At 35.2% G+C, this 21354-nt stretch overlaps 4 protein-coding genes and 1 pseudogene across 8 annotated transcripts; 4 read left to right on the forward strand and 1 right to left on the reverse strand.

The window, feature by feature from the left end:
- Nucleotides 1-274: 274 nt before the first annotated feature.
- LOC142542523 (uncharacterized protein At4g19900-like) lies at nt 275-3978 on the forward strand. Its single transcript, XM_075649188.1, has 5 exons — nt 275-1601; nt 1806-1955; nt 2239-2373; nt 3206-3400; nt 3655-3978. The coding sequence occupies exons 1-5, from the start codon at nt 400-402 to the stop codon at nt 3839-3841; spliced, it is 1869 nt and encodes a 622-aa protein (XP_075505303.1). The 5' UTR covers nt 275-399; the 3' UTR covers nt 3842-3978.
- Nucleotides 3979-6495: 2517 nt separating this feature from the next.
- On the forward strand, nt 6496-9919 carry LOC142542524 (uncharacterized). 2 transcript variants are annotated; one of them, XM_075649190.1, is made up of 4 exons: nt 6496-8687; nt 8933-9131; nt 9289-9505; nt 9585-9919. In XM_075649190.1, the coding sequence occupies exons 1-2, from the start codon at nt 6574-6576 to the stop codon at nt 8946-8948; spliced, it is 2130 nt and encodes a 709-aa protein (XP_075505305.1). In that variant the 5' UTR covers nt 6496-6573; the 3' UTR covers nt 8949-9131; nt 9289-9505; nt 9585-9919. The 2 variants fall into 2 exon arrangements, with proteins under 2 accessions (XP_075505305.1, XP_075505304.1); XM_075649189.1 differs by having other exon boundaries at nt 8933-9505.
- Nucleotides 9920-11276: 1357 nt separating this feature from the next.
- Nucleotides 11277-13018, forward strand: LOC142542528 (cytochrome c6, chloroplastic). Of its 2 annotated transcripts, none has more exons than XM_075649198.1 (6): nt 11277-11451; nt 11553-11694; nt 12157-12254; nt 12327-12358; nt 12601-12664; nt 12747-13018. In XM_075649198.1, the coding sequence occupies exons 1-6, from the start codon at nt 11377-11379 to the stop codon at nt 12885-12887; spliced, it is 552 nt and encodes a 183-aa protein (XP_075505313.1). In that variant the 5' UTR covers nt 11277-11376; the 3' UTR covers nt 12888-13018. The 2 variants fall into 2 exon arrangements, with proteins under 2 accessions (XP_075505313.1, XP_075505312.1); XM_075649197.1 differs by having other exon boundaries at nt 11279-11451; nt 11544-11694.
- A 784-nt stretch (nt 13019-13802) lies between these two features.
- Nucleotides 13803-19961, forward strand: LOC142542526 (phosphatase IMPL1, chloroplastic). Of its 3 annotated transcripts, none has more exons than XM_075649195.1 (11): nt 13812-14137; nt 14380-14447; nt 14918-15051; nt 15622-15710; nt 16557-16614; nt 16697-16749; nt 17172-17270; nt 17415-17528; nt 17907-18008; nt 18107-18251; nt 18478-18614. In XM_075649195.1, the coding sequence occupies exons 1-10, from the start codon at nt 13907-13909 to the stop codon at nt 18203-18205; spliced, it is 1047 nt and encodes a 348-aa protein (XP_075505310.1). In that variant the 5' UTR covers nt 13812-13906; the 3' UTR covers nt 18206-18251; nt 18478-18614. The 3 variants fall into 3 exon arrangements, with proteins under 3 accessions (XP_075505311.1, XP_075505310.1, XP_075505309.1); XM_075649194.1 differs by lacking the exon at nt 18478-18614 and adding an exon at nt 19523-19961 and having other exon boundaries at nt 13816-14137; XM_075649196.1 differs by lacking the exons at nt 18107-18251; nt 18478-18614 and adding an exon at nt 19523-19961 and having other exon boundaries at nt 13803-14137.
- On the reverse strand, nt 18865-20326 carry LOC142542527 (lectin-like; annotated as a pseudogene).
- Between the last annotated feature and the right edge of the window lie 1028 nt (nt 20327-21354).

Genomic DNA, 21354 nt, shown 5'->3' on the forward strand with positions numbered 1-21354 from the left:
AATTTTTAGTTAAAACAAATTGATAAAAAATTTATAATTAAATACAAAATCAAGAATTTTATATAAAAAATAACAAAAATTTATAAAAATCTTTCAAAAAAGATCTACGTCAATTTGTTTGTAAATCTATTAAATTCTATAAAAATCAACAAAAGTATATCAAATCAACGAAAATCTTTCATTTTAAAAAATAAATAATCTAGAATTCATATCAGTTCATCTGTAACTACTGAGGTGACTATCATAATAATATAAATTATATATCAGAATTGAAATTATGTTAAACTTTTGCTATTTTTTTTCTGTTTACTGGGATCGCAGCTAAGGATTTTGCTTCGTGTTCTGGTTACCACGATTTGCTAGATTGCGCAGCTTGGTTGACGAAATCTTCACCGCCACATGCTTCGCCACCTCCGAACGCGCCGCCGTCCCCGCTACGGAACTCACATTTGCGCTTTGATCGCGGCAGTGCTCCTCCTCCTATCTGTCTCCCTACTTCACAGCCGCCTCGCGTTTTTCAACTCACACTCCCCTAATCACCCACATCAGCTCCCCCTCGATTCCACTTTTTCTGATGACCCCCTCCTCAACGATCTTGATAACGACTCCCTTAGCTCATCCAATCCCAGCGATGACCGCATTGACGAGTTCGACGACGCCGCTTCTGAGAACACCGACGATATCCTCACCGAAGAAGAAGACGACGACTCCCTTCAGAATCAAAATCCTGCCATTTCCTCCCCCGAATACTCTTTTGATCCCGTCAATGGCGTTGTGCGGAGAGTTTACAATAAACGCTCAATTGATGACTGGGAAGATTATGTTCCCTTCAATTTGAAACTCGCATCTGATCTAGGATTTGAGACTGACAAATCTGAGATCGCGTTTGGGTCGGATGATATCTTGGTGGACGAGAAATTGCGTAAGAAATTGAGTGAAGTGAGGAAATTTGAAGATGCCTTACTGTTGAAGGGGTCAGTATTGAGGGACGGGTGGGGTGAATGGTTTGATAAGAAAGCAGACTTTTTACGGAGGGATCGAATGTTCAAATCCAATATTGAGGTATTGAATCCGTTGAATAATCCGATTTTGCAAGATCCGGATGGAGCGGGGGTAACTGGATTGACAAAAGGTGATAAAGTTGTACAAAAGGCTGTTTTCTACGAGTTCAAGAGAACCCCATTCTTGATCAAGAAGCCATTGACGATTTCTGGATCTGAACATGCAAATATCCGACGGAAGGGTGAAAATGTTGATATTCAAGCCAAGAGGACGGAGAGGAAGACTTTAAATAATGATTATATTAGTAAAAGGACGAGTGCCGTTGGTTTCGGTAAAGAGTTATATGCAGATGGAAAGAGATGGGGTTACTACCCAGGGTTGGATGGGAGTCTATCGTTTGGGAACTTTTTGGACGCATTCTTCCGAAGAGCAAAATGTAAGATGAGAGTCTTTATGGTGTGGAATTCACCACCATGGATGTTTGGTGTTCGACAGCGGAGGGCATTGGAGAGCATTCTCTATCATCACAGACATGCATGTGTAGTTGTGTTCTCTGAAACGATGGAACTCAATTTCTTCAGTGAATTTGTCGAACATGGGTAATCTCTTGTTAGTTTCAGGCATTGGCATTTATGATTAGATAATTAATTACCCGTATTTGCATCTCTGTTTCACCATCAGAGTCTTATATGGCATTGTAGTTTGCATATTTGTTTCGGTCAAGTATAACTTCGCACTTCGGATTCTCTAAATATAAATTATAGGAACTAAATGCCTGTGTTAAAGGTTGTTGCCTTGTCCAGTTATAAAATGGCTGTTGTGATGCCAAATCTCGATGAGCTGCTAAAAGATACACCAACTCACATATTTGCCTCTGTCTGGCAAGAATGGAAGAAGTCAAAGAATTACCCTACTCACTATAGCGAACTTATCAGACTCGCTGCTCTTTACAAGTAAGCAATTGAAAATATTATTCACAGACGTGTGAATTCAAACATAATATATGTTCGGTTGTTTGTTCTCTGGTAATCTATCAGTCATGAGTAAGAAATAAGCCATGAAAGTTACATGGAAATACTTGGTGTTTTTCATTGCCAAACACCAATTTGTAAATTTAGAAGAACAAAGATTCATTGTCACAACTATTTATTTATCACTGGAGGGATCAGAAATTCTTGTGTGGCTTTTTCAGCGATCACAATTGGTCATTACTAATCCTTTTCTTGTGATCTCTAGATATGGTGGATTTTATCTTGATTCTGACATTATCGTGTTGAAGCCATTATCTGAACTCAATAACACTGTTGGACTGGAGAATGAGCCCGCTGAAAAAACTTTAAATGGCGCAGTGATGTCATTTAGAAAGAACAGGTGCTAACAAATTTTGCATCTTCTCTCGAGTTTTGTTAAATGTCAGTGGCACTCCTAAAGTAACTGAAATTCCTCTTTACATGGTGCATTTTACCTGTTGCATGGTACATTGTTTATATTGTTGGGCATTTTGCTTCCTTTATTATCTTAATTTGCACTTCTGTTTTTTGTTATGCTGATTATGGTTGTTGACATAGTATACTGGGCAATATATAGAATGCAACATCTGAACTCAAGTTTTTATTCTCCATTTTATGAACACGAAGGGGTGAACTTTGCTAGAAGAATGTATAGTACAGTTCAATATTTAGCTATGCTGTCAGGTTTTTTTTATCGGTAAATAAATTCATTGATAGAAGGTTTTAATTACAAATACTCCTGGCATTCCTGGGCAAATCGAAGCAGAGTCAAACTAGAAAGCAGTAACAAACATAGCTACTTGGGCATACCCGAACCGAACAGAACCACACAACTCCAATTAATTTAAGAAACTGATGGAAGTCATCAGGTTGTGCACATATCAGGAGAATGCTTAAGAAAATTCCACTAGATGCATAACTGGGCCTTAAGAGCACAAATAATAAAATAGAAAACATGCTGGGGTGATTAGGGGTTTTTTGGGGTGCTGGCTGATGAAATTGATGGATGATATGCCCATGCCCTTAAATAAAACAGAGAACAGGGAATGGATCCTCATGCCTAATGGCATATAGCATGTGATATTTTGAAAAGTTGAAGGCAAATCTGAAATATCGACAGTCAGGATTGTTTATATATTGTTTGTATTTATGTGGATGCCAATCCCGTAAATGATCTATGTCCTTTCATGCAGTCCTTTTATTATGGAATGCTTGACAGAGTTTTATGCATCATATGATGATACCCTGTTGCGTTGGAACGGAGCTGATCTTCTAACCAGAGTAGCCAAGAACTTTTCGAGCAATAAAGATATTGTTGATGCGAAGAAAGAGCTCCTATTGCAACCCTCTTTTATTTTCTTCCCAATTAGTGAAAGTACGATTTTGAGGTATGCTGCATAAATCATTTCGTTGGTTTGTCCTAGTCCCCTTCTTTTGTAGTTTCTTGTTTTTCATAAAATTAAAGCACGTGTCCTATCTTTTACATCGATTTTTATAAAACAAGCACGCAAGGCATGCTTGTTTTTAAAAAAATAATTGGAAAAGGAAATCAATGTAAAAGATAGGACACATCTTTTAGAAATCTGAATTTATGTTGTTGAATAGATTCATCCTTATTTCTCAACATTTGTTGGCATGGCAGGTACTTCAGTGCACCAGCAACAAATGCCCAACAACTTGAACAAGATGCACTCTTCAAGAAAATTCTAAATGAGTCAACGACTGTTCATTTCTGGAACAGTGTAACTTCTTCTTTGATCCCAGAGTCCGGGAGCCTAATATATAGGCTTCTTAACGAGTTCTGTATCATATGCTCCGATGTGTTATAATGTATAGTGCGCGCACGTGTATAGCAAAACATATATCTCGAAAATTTTGAGTTGGGCATATTTTGAAACATATCGGAGACGATCTATCAATACTGAGGCAAGCGTGTTAAATTTTTTTATGCAGTTAGTTAAGATTTTCGTTGGCCCTTACCCCTCTGATATTATGTATTAAGTTTGATGTAGGATAAAAGATAGGCAAAAATTAGTGTGAGAGGGTATCATAGATCGTATTTTGTGATACGGATTTTTTATTTGGGTAACCATGAAAAAATATTACTTTTTATGCTAAGAGTATTACTTTTTATTGTGAATATCGATTCACAGATAAAGATTCGTGAGACCGTTTTACACGAGATCTCTCTGAAAGATAATCCCGACACAGTGTGAAGCAGCGTTGATAATCTATAACTCCGTGCGCTGGTGAACTCACCTGCTATTTATTCAAGTAATCAACACAATAATCTTTCGATCTGGAATCAGTCTAAATATCATATACGTTTGGAATTTTTATAATAGTTAAATCTAAAAACATCTTCATAAAAAATATAAAAAAAAATCTATAACACATCGCTAAAACTACGTTATATCCAATTTCAGGAGAGAAAAAACAAAACAGGAACTACGTTGTATCTGTTGATACAGACCAAAATGTTGGTCGAGACTTCCCTTTCTCCGTTCATGCAAAAGAATAAAGTAGGTTAATCAAGTCTCTCTATCAGAAAATCATGATTATATTGGATAGAAGAGAGAGGGAGATAGGGAAGAATCAAGGGGGACAGGCGTCACGGAAGCGTACCTGAAGTTGGGCGGATGGCAAACTGGTTTGAATCTTTGTACCCTAAAAATCCAAAAAGATGTATTCAAAGTGGGAGATATGATGATTTTTAATTATTTTTATAGAATTTAAAAATATAGAGATTTTTAATATTTTTATATATTTTATAGAAGTCCAGTGAATTCAAAATAATCTTTTTTAAAATTTTAAAAGTAAATATATATTCAACGTTACTTTTAAAAACTCTACAAAATTTTAGAAATATTCAAAATGTTAACGAAGTTTTAGAGAATGTTTGACTGAACTTATTTAAAATAGTTTATAAGTTCTTACATTTTATAAGCTGTGATGTCTTATTTTAAAAATAAATTATTAAAATGTTTGGATAAATTTATTTTAAACAATTTAAATATATTAATTTGTTTTGCATTATAAAATTGTCAAAATTACCAAATTTGATATAATATTGTGAGTTAATAAAATAGTTATATATATATAAATAGTTTATATTTAATATTTTAAAAAATAATTTTTTTTGTATTTAGAAAGATTTATGTTCTTTTGAAGAAAAATATTTAATGTTATTTTTAATGCGTGTAAAAAAATGTTGATTAAAAAAATTGTAAATAATTTACTCAATAAAATATCAACTCTTTTGTTTTTTATATCCTAACAAAAAGACGTAACAAAACTTTATTTTAAATTTGATATAAAAAAAATAAAGTGATAAAGTGATTATTTAAGAAATGAGGATAAAATAGAGATTTAAGAAATAATAATATTTTGGAGAAGTGAAATATAAAAAAAATTATGAAAAAAATGTGAGGTATCCCAAGTTTTTTTAAAAAAACTTATTTTGATATCTTATAAGTTATTTGAATTTTTTTTACCAATCAGATTATGAAAATAACTTATAAATTGTGTTTTAGAGTTTATAAATCCTGTCAAACATCCTCTTAATAACTCAATTAACTTCATTAGCATACAAATATTAAAGTATAATTATAATTTTTCAAAAAATGTATTTTGTCCAACTCAAAGATTTGAATGTATTTTTATGTCTTTCTCTCCTCATTTTTCTATCTCACTCTCTATAGTTTTTTTTTTTAAATATCTCATTATATATACTTATTAATTATCTCTTTTCATTTTCATATATTTTTCGATTTTTTACCATATAATAGAAAGTAAATTATTATTAAATAAAATTTAAATTATTTATTAAATTTGTGAATAAAAAATATTTTTAAATATATTTATTAATATGATAAAAACAATTGATTTTTAAATATTTTTTAGTATTTTCAATAAGTTATCATTTTTTTTATTTTAAAATTATATTTACACAATAATGAATAATGTTTTGAATTATATATATATATATATATATATAAGTGTTATTTTCAAACGAAATGATGTAAAATAATTATTAGTTCAAAAAATCAACCAAAAATAATAATATATCATTAAAGTTACAAATCAATATATATGAAAAAGTTTATAAATATATATAAAATTTTTACAAAAAATCTACATAAGTTGAAGTATTTTTATTCGCAAATCTATAAGATTACTGGTGTAGATCTTTTGTGAGACGGTCTCGTGAATCTTTATCTGTGAGACGGTCTCGTGAATCTTTATCTGTGAGACGGTCTCGTGAATCTTTATCTGTGAGGCGGATCAACCGTACCGGTATTCACAATAAAAAGTAATATTTTTTCATGGATGACCCAAATAAGAGATTCGTCTCACAAAATACGACTCATGAGACCATCTCACACAAGTTTTTTTTGCCAGATATTACTGTACTCAATAAAAATATTTCAAATACACAAAATCTATCATTTTTAAAAAGTAATTAAAGTCATAGATTAAATGATTCTGAATTTCGTTTTGCCCATTCCACCGTACAGCCAGGTTGATACAAGGTTCTGCCAAGGTACAAATAGTCATTTTTATGGCGTCCTGCCTTGTCTGTCTTGGTCTGGGCAGCGGAATCCTACGCCACCACCGATCACTCAGAACAATTGCCAATGGCCTCTTTTATCTCTATGCTGCCAGACGCTTTTGCCACTTCCCCAGTCCAAACGTTAGCTGCTCTCAGTCTTCATCAACTTCGACAGTCAAAAGAGTCTGCTCCTGGGTTTGCCAATCATACTACACTCAACAGGCAAAAACGTCCCTTTTCAATTCGACACATTTCATGCTGAGTTTGCCTATAAACTCAGAATATTTGACCCGAGAACAGGCAATCACCGTGGTGGCCTCATTGGCTGACGAGGCAGGCTCCATGGTGGCATTGAGCTTCTTTTACTGGGCCATTGGGTTTACTAAATTTAGGCACTTTATGAGGTTTTACATTGTTTCAGTTACTTGCTTGATTAAAAATGGGAACTTTGAGAGAGCCCATGAAGTTTTGCGTTGTATGATGAGGAATTTCGGTGAGGCAGGGATGTCGAAGGAAGCTGCTGACATGGTTCTTGAAATGCAGAGCCAGGGCCTGGTTTTGAGTGCCCACACATTGAATTGTGTCTTAAGCTCAGTCAACGAGATGGGTTGTGTTGAGATTGCTGAGAATGTGTTTGCTGAAATGTGTCAGAGGGGCGTGAGACCTGATCCCTGTAGTTTTAAGTCAATGATCGTGGCGTATTGTCGAAACAAGAGAGTTTCTGGTGTTGATAGATGGTTGAATGCAATGTTTAGTAGAGGATTTATTGTGGACAACGCCACTTGTAGTTTGATTATCAGCGTGTTTTGTGAAATGGGTTCCGTGAATAGAGCATCATGGGTCTTTAATAAGCTGGTTGAGATGGGATTCAAACCAAATGTTATTAATTATACATGTTTAATTAATGGGTTGAGCAACAGGGGCAGCATAAAGCAAGCATTTGAATTACTGGAGGAGATGGTTGGGAGTGGCTTGAAGCCAAATGTATATACTCATACTACATTGATTTATGGTCTTTGTAAGAAAGGTTGGATTGATAAAGCATTTAGGCTTTTCTTGAAACTTGTTAGGAGCGATAATCACAAGCCAAATGTGCACACATATACAACCATGATTGCCGGATACTGTAAAGAGGAAAAGTTGAACCGTGCAGAGATGTTGCTAGTCAAAATGCAGGAACAGGGATTGGTGCCTAACTTGAAAACATATACTACCCTTATTGATGCTCATTCTAAGGAGGGAAATTTCTACCGAGCATATGAATTAATGGACAAAATGAGTGAAGAGGGTTTAACTCCTAATAGTATCACGTATAATGTTGTTATTCACGGCCTCTGTAAGAAAGGACAGGTTAAGGAGGCTTATCGGTTGCTCAAAAGAATCAATCAGATTGGATTCTCTGCTGATAAAATTACTTACACCATTCTTATGTCTGAGAGCTGCAAGGTAGATGATACTAGAAGAGCTTTGGCACTTGTAAATAAGATGATCAAATATGGTATTCCTCTTGATATGCATACTTACACAACTTTGATCTCAGCATTTTCTAGGCAAAGGAAAATAAGAGAATGTGAAAAAATATTTGATGATGCTATAAAAATGGGCCATGTACCAACCACACAAACATACACGTCTATGATTTGTGGGTATTGTCGAGATAATAATACTGACATGGCTAGAAAAATTTTCCATTGGATGTCGGACAACGGATGTGTACCTGATAGTTTTACTTATGGGGCATTAATAAGCGGCCTTTGCAAGGAATCCATGTTGGATGAGGCTAGAACACTTTTTGATGAAATGGTAGACAAAGGTCTATCTCCATGTGAAGTTACTCGGATAACAATAGCTTATGAGTTTTGCAAGAAAAATGAATTTTCAACCACAATGATCCTGCTAAGAAGATTAGACAAAAAGCCATGGGTGCGCACCATTAGTACCTTGATCAGAAAGCTCTGCAGTGAAAGTAAAGCAGAGATGGCTGCACAGTTTTTTGATAAACTGTTGGATGTAAACCAAATTGTCGATCGTGTAACACTGGCAGCATTTATGAATGCATGTTATGACAGTAACAATTATGCACTCATTGCTGATATGTCCGAGAAGATAACAAAGGAGAAAAGGTTAAATCCTTTGTTTTTGTTTGAATGATGTTTTTACTGGCAAAAATTTTGGAAGACAAGTAATCTACTATAAGCATGAATGTATGTCTTTGCTCCAATTATTCATTATACTGTATGCCAACAATCACTTCCTTTCCTTCCTTGCTGGGCAAATTATGGTCCCTTTATATTGTGAAAATATAGCTACGGTCTATTTTTGGTAACCGCAATGAAGGGCCTAATTTCTGAAGTTTTATTTTTTGCAGGGTCTCTGTGGCATAGGAAGGATGTGATTGGCGAATTTGGTTCAGGGCAGCATATGGGTGATTTAGCCATTTGAAATGTTTGTTGCAACGGACAACAGCAAACAGTGGGGTATATGCAGTCATCACAACAGAACAACAGCAAGCAGAACTTATAGATGTCTTGCATGATGGCGATTCATATATCGGATCTTGTTCCCAGGTGATAATCCTATTGTCTCTGTGCCTCATAGAGATAAGTTACCCTGAGTTTGTAATAGTATTAAATTCATGCTCTGGTAGTTTGATATCTTTTCTTGAGCTGCATGAAAATTCTTGAAAACAGACTTAATAATCTAACTCTTATGCATTTTACATAGGAAGTCAGGAATTTTGAGTAATATCGTTAGAAGCCTGATAGAAAATAGGCATGTTGGTGTCCTCACAAATCAACTTGTGGCAGCTGGTGTTGATCGCCGAAGTCAATAAATATTCCATCTTCGCCAGGGGCAATTTAGATGCGCAAGATGCTACATCATTTATGTAGCATTATTTGCGCTCTCACACGATCTTTGCCGAGAGATGGGATAAATCCGGGTAAGTGGATTCATGTTTGTTTGATTATTATCCCCGAATCATATGCTAAAATAATTTTCTATTCTAACATATTCTTTAGGGCATTGAGTAGAGGTCGGAATTTGAAGTGTTTGTAAACTTGCTGTGGAGATCTGTGGGCGACGAGTTCGGTCCAATTTAGAAACTATTTGGTTTGAAACTGATTGTGCAGTCATTACCTGATCCAGTTTTATGATTTTCTTGTTAATTTATATTTTGATGGATTAAGTCTTCCTTTGCAAGGTAATGCCATGAGATTTTCTTCTGACATTGACCTCGGTTATCGGCTGGAAAAACAAGATATAGTGAGATGCCTTTTGAAATAATCGATTGTCGACAATTTGATGATATTTGAGGCAGTCAACTCGTGCGAATATAATGTAAAATATTAGATCAGAGTTAGTCTTGTTTTGGGGACTCAGTAACTGACTGACTGAGTTTGGCCATTTCTGCCTATGTTTGTAATCACAACATTAGTTGTTTAACTCGTGAGGATGCAACACGTTGAAAAGTTTAAACCTTTTTATGTTGATTTTCAAGTGATCGGTATTGGAAAAAATTTAGAAAGTGAAGATGTTTTTGAGAATTTGTGTTGTGAGTTTGCATCTGAAACTTTAAATGTTAAAGCTGAGTTTGAGCCAATTTTTTTTTTTTTTTGTTTAAGAAGTCATTGAGTTGCTCACCAAACTAAAATATGAGCATTTTCTAATATTATATTGTAGCTTCTCTTGATGGGTTCAGATAGCATGTGCGTTAGAATTGTGAGGTGATAACAAATTCACAGATTTCCCATATAGCTCTTTCTTCGGAAGAAAACAGAGGTAAAAAATTAGAACTTTTTGAAAGCAGGTTCATTTAGAAAGAGAGAACACTATACTACCCAAAATTTATTGATAAAACATATATTATTTTAGTATAACATTTTCTAAAGATGCCAGAAAGTTAAGAAATAATTATATAATCATTAAAGTAAACATGACAAATGTTCTCTAAAATAAACATGACAAATTATTCTATTGGATTCTTTTCAGCGTATATCGAACTTGGTAGAGATTTGGATAAATTGAGTACCATTGAGTAAAAACAAACTAAAAAGAGGCTTTTACAATGATAATTTCTTTCCTAGATATACAAAATTTGAAGTGGATATCTTTATTTTTTTTTATTTTTTTACAATTATTATATATTCTTTATTTTTCGATACATTTATTACTATTATTAAGAATCTCCCTAATAGAGATAAAAAATTGGTCTGTTTTTTGATTTCTCAATTTTGCCCATATTTTATATCAAAATTATATTTTTGTTTTTATTTTTTTTAATTTCAAAAAACATTTTTGTTTTGTTTTTTTTTTAAATTACAACGATTCAAATAGTACTTTAGTCTCTCGATAATTTGTCAAATTTCACTTTAGTCCATAGATAATTATAAAAAAACTGTACATCTATTCTATTACTATTATTAAGAATCTCCCTAATAGAGACAAAAAATTGGTCTGTTTTTGATTTCCCAATTTTGCCCTCATTTGATATCAAAATTACATTTTTGTTTTTATTTTTTTTAATTTCAAAAAACATTTTTGTTTTTTTTTTAAATTACAACGATTCAAATAGCACTTTAGTCCCTCGATAATTTGTCAAATTTCACTTTAATCCATAGATAATTATAAAAAAATTGTACACGCCGGGCGTATGCAAAGCAGATAGTATTACATAAATTTTCATATTTTAAGTTTATACGATAGATTATAATCAGACTAACCAATTAAACTACACTTGATACGTTGCGTTCAGAGGTGCACAGAAAATTGGCGGTGGCATCAGTATAGGTGGGGTGCAGGCGGAGACACACCATGCCGCAGCAGTTTCTCGTGTCACTTATGCCGCCGACTTGTGCTATCATTACTGCTACCGCTCTTTCAAAACAGGTAATCTTCTCTCTATCTTCTTCATCGCGCTGATTGATGTTACTGTGTCAGCATTGGTTTCCTGTCTTGAATTTCTGAAATTTCAACCAAAGAGAAACAAGATTGTTGGAGCACCAGATCATGATCACTCTATTCACAAGCATCCTCAAGTGAAGTTGTTCAAATACTTGGCTCCGCCGCTAATCGCTGCCGTCTTCGCCTTATCCCCTTTCTCGATGTCGGATATTTCAGTCTCACCCCATGGTAAACCAGTAAATTACGTTCTTTTTCTTCAACATATTTGCTCTTCATGCTAAAATTCTTGGAGGCCAGGACCTGCATTGTGCTGTCATTATAATTTCAATGGTCGAGCTAGTTTAGCTACAATTAAAAGCTTTTCCCAATTTGTAGTTTGTTATCCTTTTTACCAATGTATTTTTTTTAATCGCTTGTGTATTGTATGTATCTAGCAACTGAATTGAACCACCCTTGTTCTGTTCACTGAATAGATTTTATGCTACCTTAGCATAAAATTATCTACAACATATTTATCTAAGAGCTATGAAAGAGAAATTCAGTTGATGTTATTGGAAAGTTTTTGCTTATAACGTCCTACAAAATTTGTTCTAGGACCGGATCTGGATCAGAAGATTATCGAGAACTGTCAAGTTTTGTAGTTCATTGTCTATGCTTGCACTTTGAACTTATGTTTTCTCTTTAATGCAGTGGCACTTGGGCAAACTTTGGATGCTCAGAAATCTGGTACCTTGTTCCGCCGAGCTTGCATAGGATGCCATGACGGTGGAGGAAACGTTATCCAGCCCGTGAGTTTATCTTCTGATAACACTCTAAATCTAAGCAGAATAAGACTTAGTTAACTCTAGTCATCTTTCCAGGGTGCAACACTCTTCTTGAAAGACCTACAAAGGTAATACAGGATTCAACAAGCCCTCGCATTTCGTTTTTATTATTTCTCTCCATTAATACAAGATTCATACATTGATTGATATAGTTTAATCTTCATTCATTTTTGCTGTCATCTGCCTTCTGTAATTCCGGGCCTCTAGTTTGTTATTTAAAATTTCTGTATAATATTAATGATCACAATTGTTGAGTAATCCTTCTGTATCAAAACAAGAAAAAATTGGTGAAGTGTTTGGTGGAGTGCAGAAACGGAGTTGATACAGAAGACGAAATATATCGCGTAACATACTTCGGAAAGGGAAGAATGCCAGTAAGTTTCACAGTAAAAAAGATATATTAGTAGATGCTTCGTAGAATGGAGGATTGAACTTCATGTCCTCTTCATCATGTAGGGATTTGGTGAGAACTGCACGCCCCGGGGTCAGTGCACATTTGGACCACGTCTACAAGAAGATGAGATCAAACTGTTGGCTGAATTTGTGAAATCGCAGGCTGATCAAAACTGGCCTACTATTGAAAATAATGGAGATTAGTTCTTCTATGGAAGTGGGATTGGTTTGAGTAGCATCATGCAAACTCATTTTACATGATAATTGCATACTTCACTCTTTTTTCCCCTAAAGGATTACATTTTTATTTGATTTGGCTATCCTCTTTATCTTCATGTGATCGACGGTAAGATTTTGGATCTTTGTTTGTTTTTGTGACGGGCTGCTACCCTTTGGAGTAAATAGCACTAGCAAGCCTTGAGCATGTAGCAAGCTTTGTGCGACATGCTCGACAATGAAAATAGTTAGATTATTAATAAACGAAGTCAGTTGGAAGATTGATTAGGCCAGAAAGGGTCATATGATGGGATGATCTTCTCTGAGGGTAACCTGTTTTTCTTGATGGATTAACCCGGCCGGCTTACTTTATCCGTAATGTTCAAGGTAATTTATTAACACGATAGATAAGTATTACAACAGATTAGTTCTACTACGTATGTAATTACAAATTTATTAATATATCAGCTAATTAAATTTAAATAATTTAATATATTTATGTAAAAATCAAGTCAATTAACTCGATTTAAATTGACACACACACACTACTTACTTGAGAAATAATATGAATAAATAAATAGTTATTTTTATTACAAATGCATTCCTTTATAGAGGCGAATTGAATCTTCACTTCAAAGAGAAAAGGTTGGGAAACCCAGAAAAAAGCTTGTGTCCCTGACCACCGAAATATTAACCCTGCGTTTGGTTTGGAATAAAATGGATTCATGGATTTTTGACCCACGAGAGATTATTAATTATTTTATTCTTAATTTTCATATCAAACATAATATTATTTTATTATTATTTAGTTCAATTATTTCTTTTTATTATTTTTTTCTTAAATATTTTATAATTTTATCCATTAATCAAACGGTCATTCTTAATCTCATAGATAACCCAAATTTCAAAATTATTAAATTAATTTTTATATTCAACTGCAAAAGTCAAAGACAAGCCCGATCCAGCAACCGTAGCTGAACAGACGGACACAGAATCTGGCGGTAGAAATGGCAAGATACCTTTCAGTCTCATCTTCATTCTCGCTCATTTATCACAAACCCACGTCGACGAGATTCAGAGCTATTTTGCAGCCTCGAAGGGTGTTCTGCGCAAAGGCTATTTCATCGGAGGTTCCCAGTCAAAAACATTTCCGTAAAGTGGGTGCAGAATCAACGGCTGCCGTTCCTTTTGATCAGCTTCTTCATGTTGTTCAAACTGCCGCTGAGACTGGTGCCCAGGTTTGCTAGCTTTCTCCCTTCTCGTGCAATGAATGGTGATTGTATTTGTAGTATTCATGTATTTTGCTTTAGGAAAAATACGAAGCCAGTAATATTAAATGCTTTTCAAATATGACGTCTATTTTAGAAAGCAATTCAAATTAATATGTGACAGAAACTATTAAATCATACGTGATGATATCAACATTTGTTTGAATGTGTTCTATTACTCTTTGAATGCCATAACCTTCGTTTCGTCGCAGGTCGTAATGGATGCTGTGAATAAGCCTCGAAATATCACCTACAAGGGGCTCACTGATCTGGTGACCGAGTAATCCCTACCCCGTTGACTCGATAAAGATGTCTTAATTAATCCTCATGCTTTTGTTATCTGACAGTTTTGGGATCAAGACGTGGAGGGAAATTTTGGGCCTCTTATATTTATAAATTAATAACTCTTGAATGACTAGTGGAAAAAAAGTAAGTTGAAGTGAAGATTCTTACCGGCTATTTGAGATGGCCTGGTAATTTTGTTGTCCTTTAATTTGTGTCTTGTTTGGGATTTGTTCCTAGATTTGTTTCAGTATAACATTATCTTGACTTTGCCCAATGATATCTTCTCATTCATACTTTTATCATTTTCTTCCCCTTTTCAGTTGTAACGTGTCTAACTGTTGTGAAACTAGATATCGACTGCTTAATATTTAAAGGTTAACAGTTTACCTGTGCTTGCTCTCATAATATTAGTTCACTCCAATGCTTCTTTTTTTTTTTGGTTATTATTGTTTAAATACTCTGCAGTACCGATAAAATGAGTGAGGCTGCTATTCTAGACGTGGTGCGAAAAAACTTCCAAGATCACTTAATTCTCGGGGAAGAGGGAGGTCTCATTGGGGATTCATCTTCTGATTATCTTTGGTGCATTGATCCCTTAGGTATGGGTGGTTTTACCATTAATCTTGTCTGGAACAACTCTCTCTCCTGTGTTTACCAAGTTCCGCGGTTCTAGAGGAACTTGAATTTATTTCCATGTTTAGATCTTCAAAACTATTAAAGTGGTGATATTGATACTGCAAATTATGGAGACTTACAGAAATTAATCGTGTTTCTTGAGTAGCCAATGTTTTTAAAATTAAGCTGCCGAGTATAGTGAATTGCTTGATGACTAAAACTCATCAAAAAATTTCCAACAGTTGCACTTGGGGGTACTCATATGCCATCCAGAAGCATCAACCATGTATCTGATGTTGTGAGCAAACTTATTGAACGAGGAAAATTAGGTTGAAATATGATGGTGGTGTTATGGTTGTGTTTAACCTAGAAGTGCTAGTGGCTGTGATGTTTTTTCATGAAGACCGATGAGAATTGCATTTAGACCCTTAGGTACTGGTCATTTGTTCACTGTTTTTGTTGAGATGTATGCCCGTGGTTATTGTGGTCTTCTGTTTGCTAACTTACTTTTAACAGTGAAAAATATTAGTGACCTCTTCTTCTTTCTTGTGTAGATGGGACCACAAATTTTGCTCATGGCTATCCTAGCTTTGCCGTCTCTGTGGGTGTCTTGTTCAAAGGAAGACCCGCTGCCGCTACAGTGGTATCTGATGCTCATGGTTAATTTTTTTTTTCAAATTACGTAGATTTTAATGAGAAGACAGATGTCATGGGTTGTTAAACAATTAGCTACTGAGAGCGTCGTGCTCATAAAGACTTTCACCTGATCCATAGACACATTTGCATGTACCATGAGTTACAACAAGAAATTGACGTGTCGTCTCATTTTTTGTAATTAAGAGATTGTTACTTGAAAGTAAATATCACAGATATGTTTGCAGTAAAATATGATGAATTATCGAACTTTAGTGAATACTTATCCTTATTGTATTGAATAGTAAAGAAAAATGGAAGAAATCAGAAAGGACAGGGGAGCATAATTGAAAGCACTGGTTATATAGTTGAATTTACTGACATAGCAGGTGTAGGGGTGTAAAATAACATTATGTCCTAAGTCATGTCATGTCGTTGCACAACAGAACTGGAACGGAACTCGGACCTAAGAATTTGTGTTCCTCTGCATGATGTTTTGGCGCCCGAGTTTATAGCTAGCTGTTCTATTTAAGCAATTCTGTATATTGTCGTATAGCAGCTAGCACTAAGTTCCTACCACTGTAAATTACAGTTTGGAGTTTAAAGTTAACAAACCGAATGATGGAAACAATAACTTGTAGACACTATATCCCTTGTCTTGCACGAGTATAAAGAATTTTCCTTAAACAACAACCGATATTGCTGCTTAAAAATTCTATGGTGCTTAGTAATTGATAATGTAAGTTGTAATTTTTTTGTATCTGCATTCCTGACTCGATTTGAGTGTTTTTGAAGTCGTGAGTAACAAGGTTGTGTCTTTTCCATGACCATAATGTTGTCAGTGTTGTACTTTTAGGTAGAGTTTGTCGGTGGACCTAAATGTTGGAATACTCGGACTTTTTCTGCTGCTGCAGGTAAGTCTTAGATTCTTAAATATTTTAATACACACAAGAACTTATGACATACATTCATATAATATCAGTCATGAAATTCCAGGTAAAGGTGCATTCTGCAACGGCGACAAGATTTACGCAAGTCAAACGGATAAGGTGAGTCATCACACAGTAGGAACACATGTCTTAATTCACTGAATATTTTTCCTCTTTTGGGTAAGGGAACACAATTTTGCTAGTGAGTGCTGATGTTTGATTTGTTTAGAGCTAACACTCATGTCAAGTAGAATGTTGTGCCACTCAACAGTCAATGAATAAGGAATGATTCAAATGAGAGCTTACCAGTGGATATGAGCTATTTATATAGATTAATTTTTCGACAGCATGTCAATTATGAAATACTGTTATGATGGTTTCCCCATCCCGGCAGCTATCTGTGGTGCGTACCAAAAGTTGTTATTGGGAGGCAATTTTGAATTGCTTTATAGGCCACATGACCTTCTTAAACATTTTTTCATCTTTGGTTGGGTGAAATGGATTTTCTTTTCATTCTCTGAAAATCCTTTAACTTATACAAGGTCGAACAAGCGCTTCTTGTTACTGGGTTCGGATATGAACACGACGATGCCTGGGCAACCAATATAGAGTTATTCAAGGAATTCACCGATATTAGTCGGGTAAAACCATTCTTTTTTTAGTTTTCATGGAATATAAACCGTTAAGTTTTGTGTTATAATTGGTCAAAACTTTTATCCAATAGAGATTTCTTTGGAGAAGCTCCTGAATTACCTTACCATTTCATTTTTTTATTCGATATGTAGGGTGTGAGAAGGCTTGGCGCAGCATCAGTTGACATGTGTCATGTAGCTCTGGGGATTGTGGAAGCCTATTGGGAGTATCGGCTTAAACCATGGGATATGGCTGCTGGTGTTCTGGTAATATTTCACTCATTCAAACATATTCAATTCCATATGTTTTTCACTTAGGTAATCATTTGATGTGCATCTGTTTGGTGTCTTTGGCTCATGGTTTGGTGTGTGAGTATGTTGAGACATGTTTATAGGAGGGGCCTTTTGTATGAGCAGCATCCCTCTCCTTGCTCAACAGAAATGGTGTTCTTGTGCGGGAGAATTAAGTAAAAGTATATCTTTGTCTTTTTTTTGTGATGTATTTGATAGAAGCAATTGATAAACCCTTGTATGATCAATGATACACAGTTGCTTTGGATATCCTTTTACATTCGTATTTTCTTACATTCAGTTCACAAGATATTTCAGTTACTGTGATTTTTTTTTTTTATCATTTTTTAGCAGATAGTTGAAGAGGCTGGGGGGACAGTTTCTTGCATGGATGGGTGCAATTTTTCCGTTTTTGATAGATCCGTCTTGGTATCCAATGGAATCCTTCATGCTAAGGTCGCATCATTATTCTATGTGATTTTGTTCACCCTTGTAAAATGAACAAAGGGATATAATATGTTTTTGAGATTCCATCAACTTGAAATGGAATGCAGCTTCTTGAGAGAATTGGTCCAGCAACAGAGAAATTGAAGATCAAAGGCATTGATTTTTCACTCTGGTACAAGCCTGAAAATTACTGCACACAACTCTGAGAGCTACGTTCTCTCTTCATGTCCCAACAAGAGAGATACACTTCAGGTCAACATCACTATTATTTATTCTTTTGGTTTGTTGCTATTTGATTTTTATTTTGCTAGTAGAAACATCAGCCATTGACTACTTTATCCTACTTACTCAAATGTACTACAATTAACTGACGCAGAGATAAACTCTCTTTGTTAACATTATGAACACTTGCATTTTGTATTATTAATGTCCTATTTTATTGTTCCTACTGTCATGACTATCTTTTATATTGACATAGTTATAAATGGAAATATACGGCCGGAGCAATCACTTTGGGCGCCATCTATGCATAGTTGCTATTAAATTCCAACACTTGATAGGTTGGTTGCTGCACTTTCAACTCTCCTGTTCCAATAAATGAACACCTATGGTAAAACTGGGTGACTCTAGAAGTTCTCTTCAATACAGACGAAAGGGGATCAAATTCATTGGATTTTAAGAGGCATCAAACTAATAACTTCAATTTTCCATAGGTTTGGTTCCCTGTTTCCCTTTTACTTTTGGAGGATGGAACAGGTGGAGTAGGATTCAGGAGAACGCATATAAGTTATTTTTTATCTTCATGTATGAAAGTATGGAACATGTGTTATTCAAAAGTCATTTAAAAGTACTGATGTTCCTGAATTCATGTCTTTGGCTGGATGCTAACTCCTTTTATTAATAGCCCTCTCTTCCATTGTTCTCCTTCGTATTCATATAGAGAAAATTCCATTTCCCCCACCTTCTCGGCAGAGGCTTTAATTTCTCCTGCTGGGATTTGTATCCATCTTCCTCTTGGCTTTTCCATCAGATTTTCTTTGTGTTCTTGTGTGATTCCATCTGGTAAAGTGAGTCTAAGATTCACAAGAACTTCCCATCCATAAACAGGTTAATTTAACTTCACAATGAAAATAATTTCGTATGTAATTCCGGGTGAAAGGCTAGCAATCTGAAATCTTCCATGTACCTCTAGCCAGCAGACATTAAGCAGTTCGGCAGCCGCAATAGTCACATTACTGTAAAAATATAACTAGTATTAGACGTCCAATTTTATATTGCACCCATCCTCGTGTAGTAACGACTTAAAGTAAAACCTTTACAAATTGTTCAAGTAGATATGAACACATGGTGTTCTGAATAATACTACAAGTGATTTTGCCTTGTAGAAATCCTAGTCGAATGTCTGTTATGCACTTCCGAACAGGAGTGATTACCCATATTGCTGCTATTCTGAGATGGCAATGGCTAACTATTTTGATATTCGTCAAATATTTGATATATAGACGGCCATTTTTCTTTTGCAGAAGTTTCATTCATCATTCTTTCCTGAAGAAAACGACTTTCATGAGGTTGTTCACTTGTCAACCCACTAATGTTGTGATTACCTGGACTCTTGGATCAAGGGCCAGTTCCAGAAGCGACTATCTTCTGCCCACGTTATTGAGAGATCTTGTGCAAACAACATGAAGCAGTTGTTGTTAGTCTCCTTGTCGACCCAGTATTTCTGCGAACAACAGAAATGCTGTGTAAGAACTAGAAAAAAGGCTACTCACTGTTCTTACTGCTACAAATTTTTATTTTCCATTGCTGACATTCATGGTTGGTTACTTAATGTTGCAATTAAAAATGCATGTGGTTTTATTTTCCCAGAAGCATGGTGCAGGCACTTCTACTCGTCAGTCCTGCTCATAATCTTGATACGGTGTTGTGACAATGATACTAAAATTATACCATATTTTCATACTTCTATCTTTTGAATTTTTTTTTTCTGGTTTAATGGGCATGCATGCATGCTCGTTTTTTATACAAATATTAATCGAAATTGATCACATATTAGACAGAAATGGTTCACTTGCCTTCCTGTTTTGATTCAAGGATATGCCTGCGTAAAGCTGATCGTGCAGCTGCTGCACGTATGTTGATGATTTTTCAATTGGTGAGTCGGCTTCTTTCAATATGCCTTCCCAGTTATGAGGCAGTGACACTTGTGTTGTAGCAGAGCTAGTAGCTTTAGCATCAGTGTTATATGTGATAGGTGAGTTTGTTGTTTCTGTTTCTTTATTTGGGTCTGAAGCCTCATCTTTGTCTTGTGATGACCCTGCCCCCATATTGCCAAAGATGAGGAATCCACCCCCTTAAATGTTTCTATTACCAGAAATCCCGTTTTATAGTCGTCGGCGTGTACTGTGTACATAGATGTGAAAAACACTCGCAGTTGAGATTGATGAAAAATAGGTGCCAATCGCACTGATAAAAGCTTTCAAGTGTCATCTTCCACTCATCTCCACCCTGTTCGACGCAACTGTCTGCGGATGAAATTCAAATATCTATGATACTGATTTTGGAATCTGATGCATGGACGGACAGATGTAGGATTTTGTCGGGTTTCAATAAGGTGACGATCGACCTTAAGTTTACAATAAGTAGGCACTTCAGCATATATATTGTAATTCCACTACAGTCAGAGAGAATTGACGTTTGTCATTTATTTCACGGTAATTTCAATCCCATCCTCTGTCACAACAGTCGTGGGATGCTGGCATGTCCCTGCAGTCACAATGCTGAGTATTATTTCTTACTTATATTTGAAGAGTGCGTATTAAGTAGTCTCTCACGTACTCGTTGGCCTTGGGAGCTGCAGGTATATTCCAGTATCGGTTATCTCTACCCCAAACAATATTAATGAAGAAGATGGAAGGAAAATGGTTTCTGTCTTCAATGGGAAAAAGGAAAGACGAAAGAACGAAGGAAATGACATTGGAATATGAAAAAGAAAGGCTGCCGCAATCATCCATTGCAATCAAATGTTATATTTTTTCAAAACAATCAAATATTAGCTCATTAATTTTACATAATTAAAAAAATAAATTGATTGGTGAATCAAGGAACTAGCGTTTTTCACATGATAATATAGATTCTGAAGCATAAAGCCAAAATTGGGTGATTGACAAACAGATGTCATCTAACTTCTGAATTCCTATCAAGAGATTCCAGTGATACCCTCCACCACCTAAATAATATTCCATTTCACTCTCACAGGCTCTCTCTTCGTCCGGTCCTCTTCTGCTTGCTTGCTTGTTTCATTGATACTTCAGATTCTCCAGAAGACACAAGAAAAAACTACTCATTCGCCCCT

The sequence above is a fragment of the Primulina tabacum genome, chromosome 4 (assembly GCF_025594145.1).
Source record: "Primulina tabacum isolate GXHZ01 chromosome 4, ASM2559414v2, whole genome shotgun sequence".
NCBI lineage: Eukaryota > Viridiplantae > Streptophyta > Magnoliopsida > Lamiales > Gesneriaceae > Primulina > Primulina tabacum.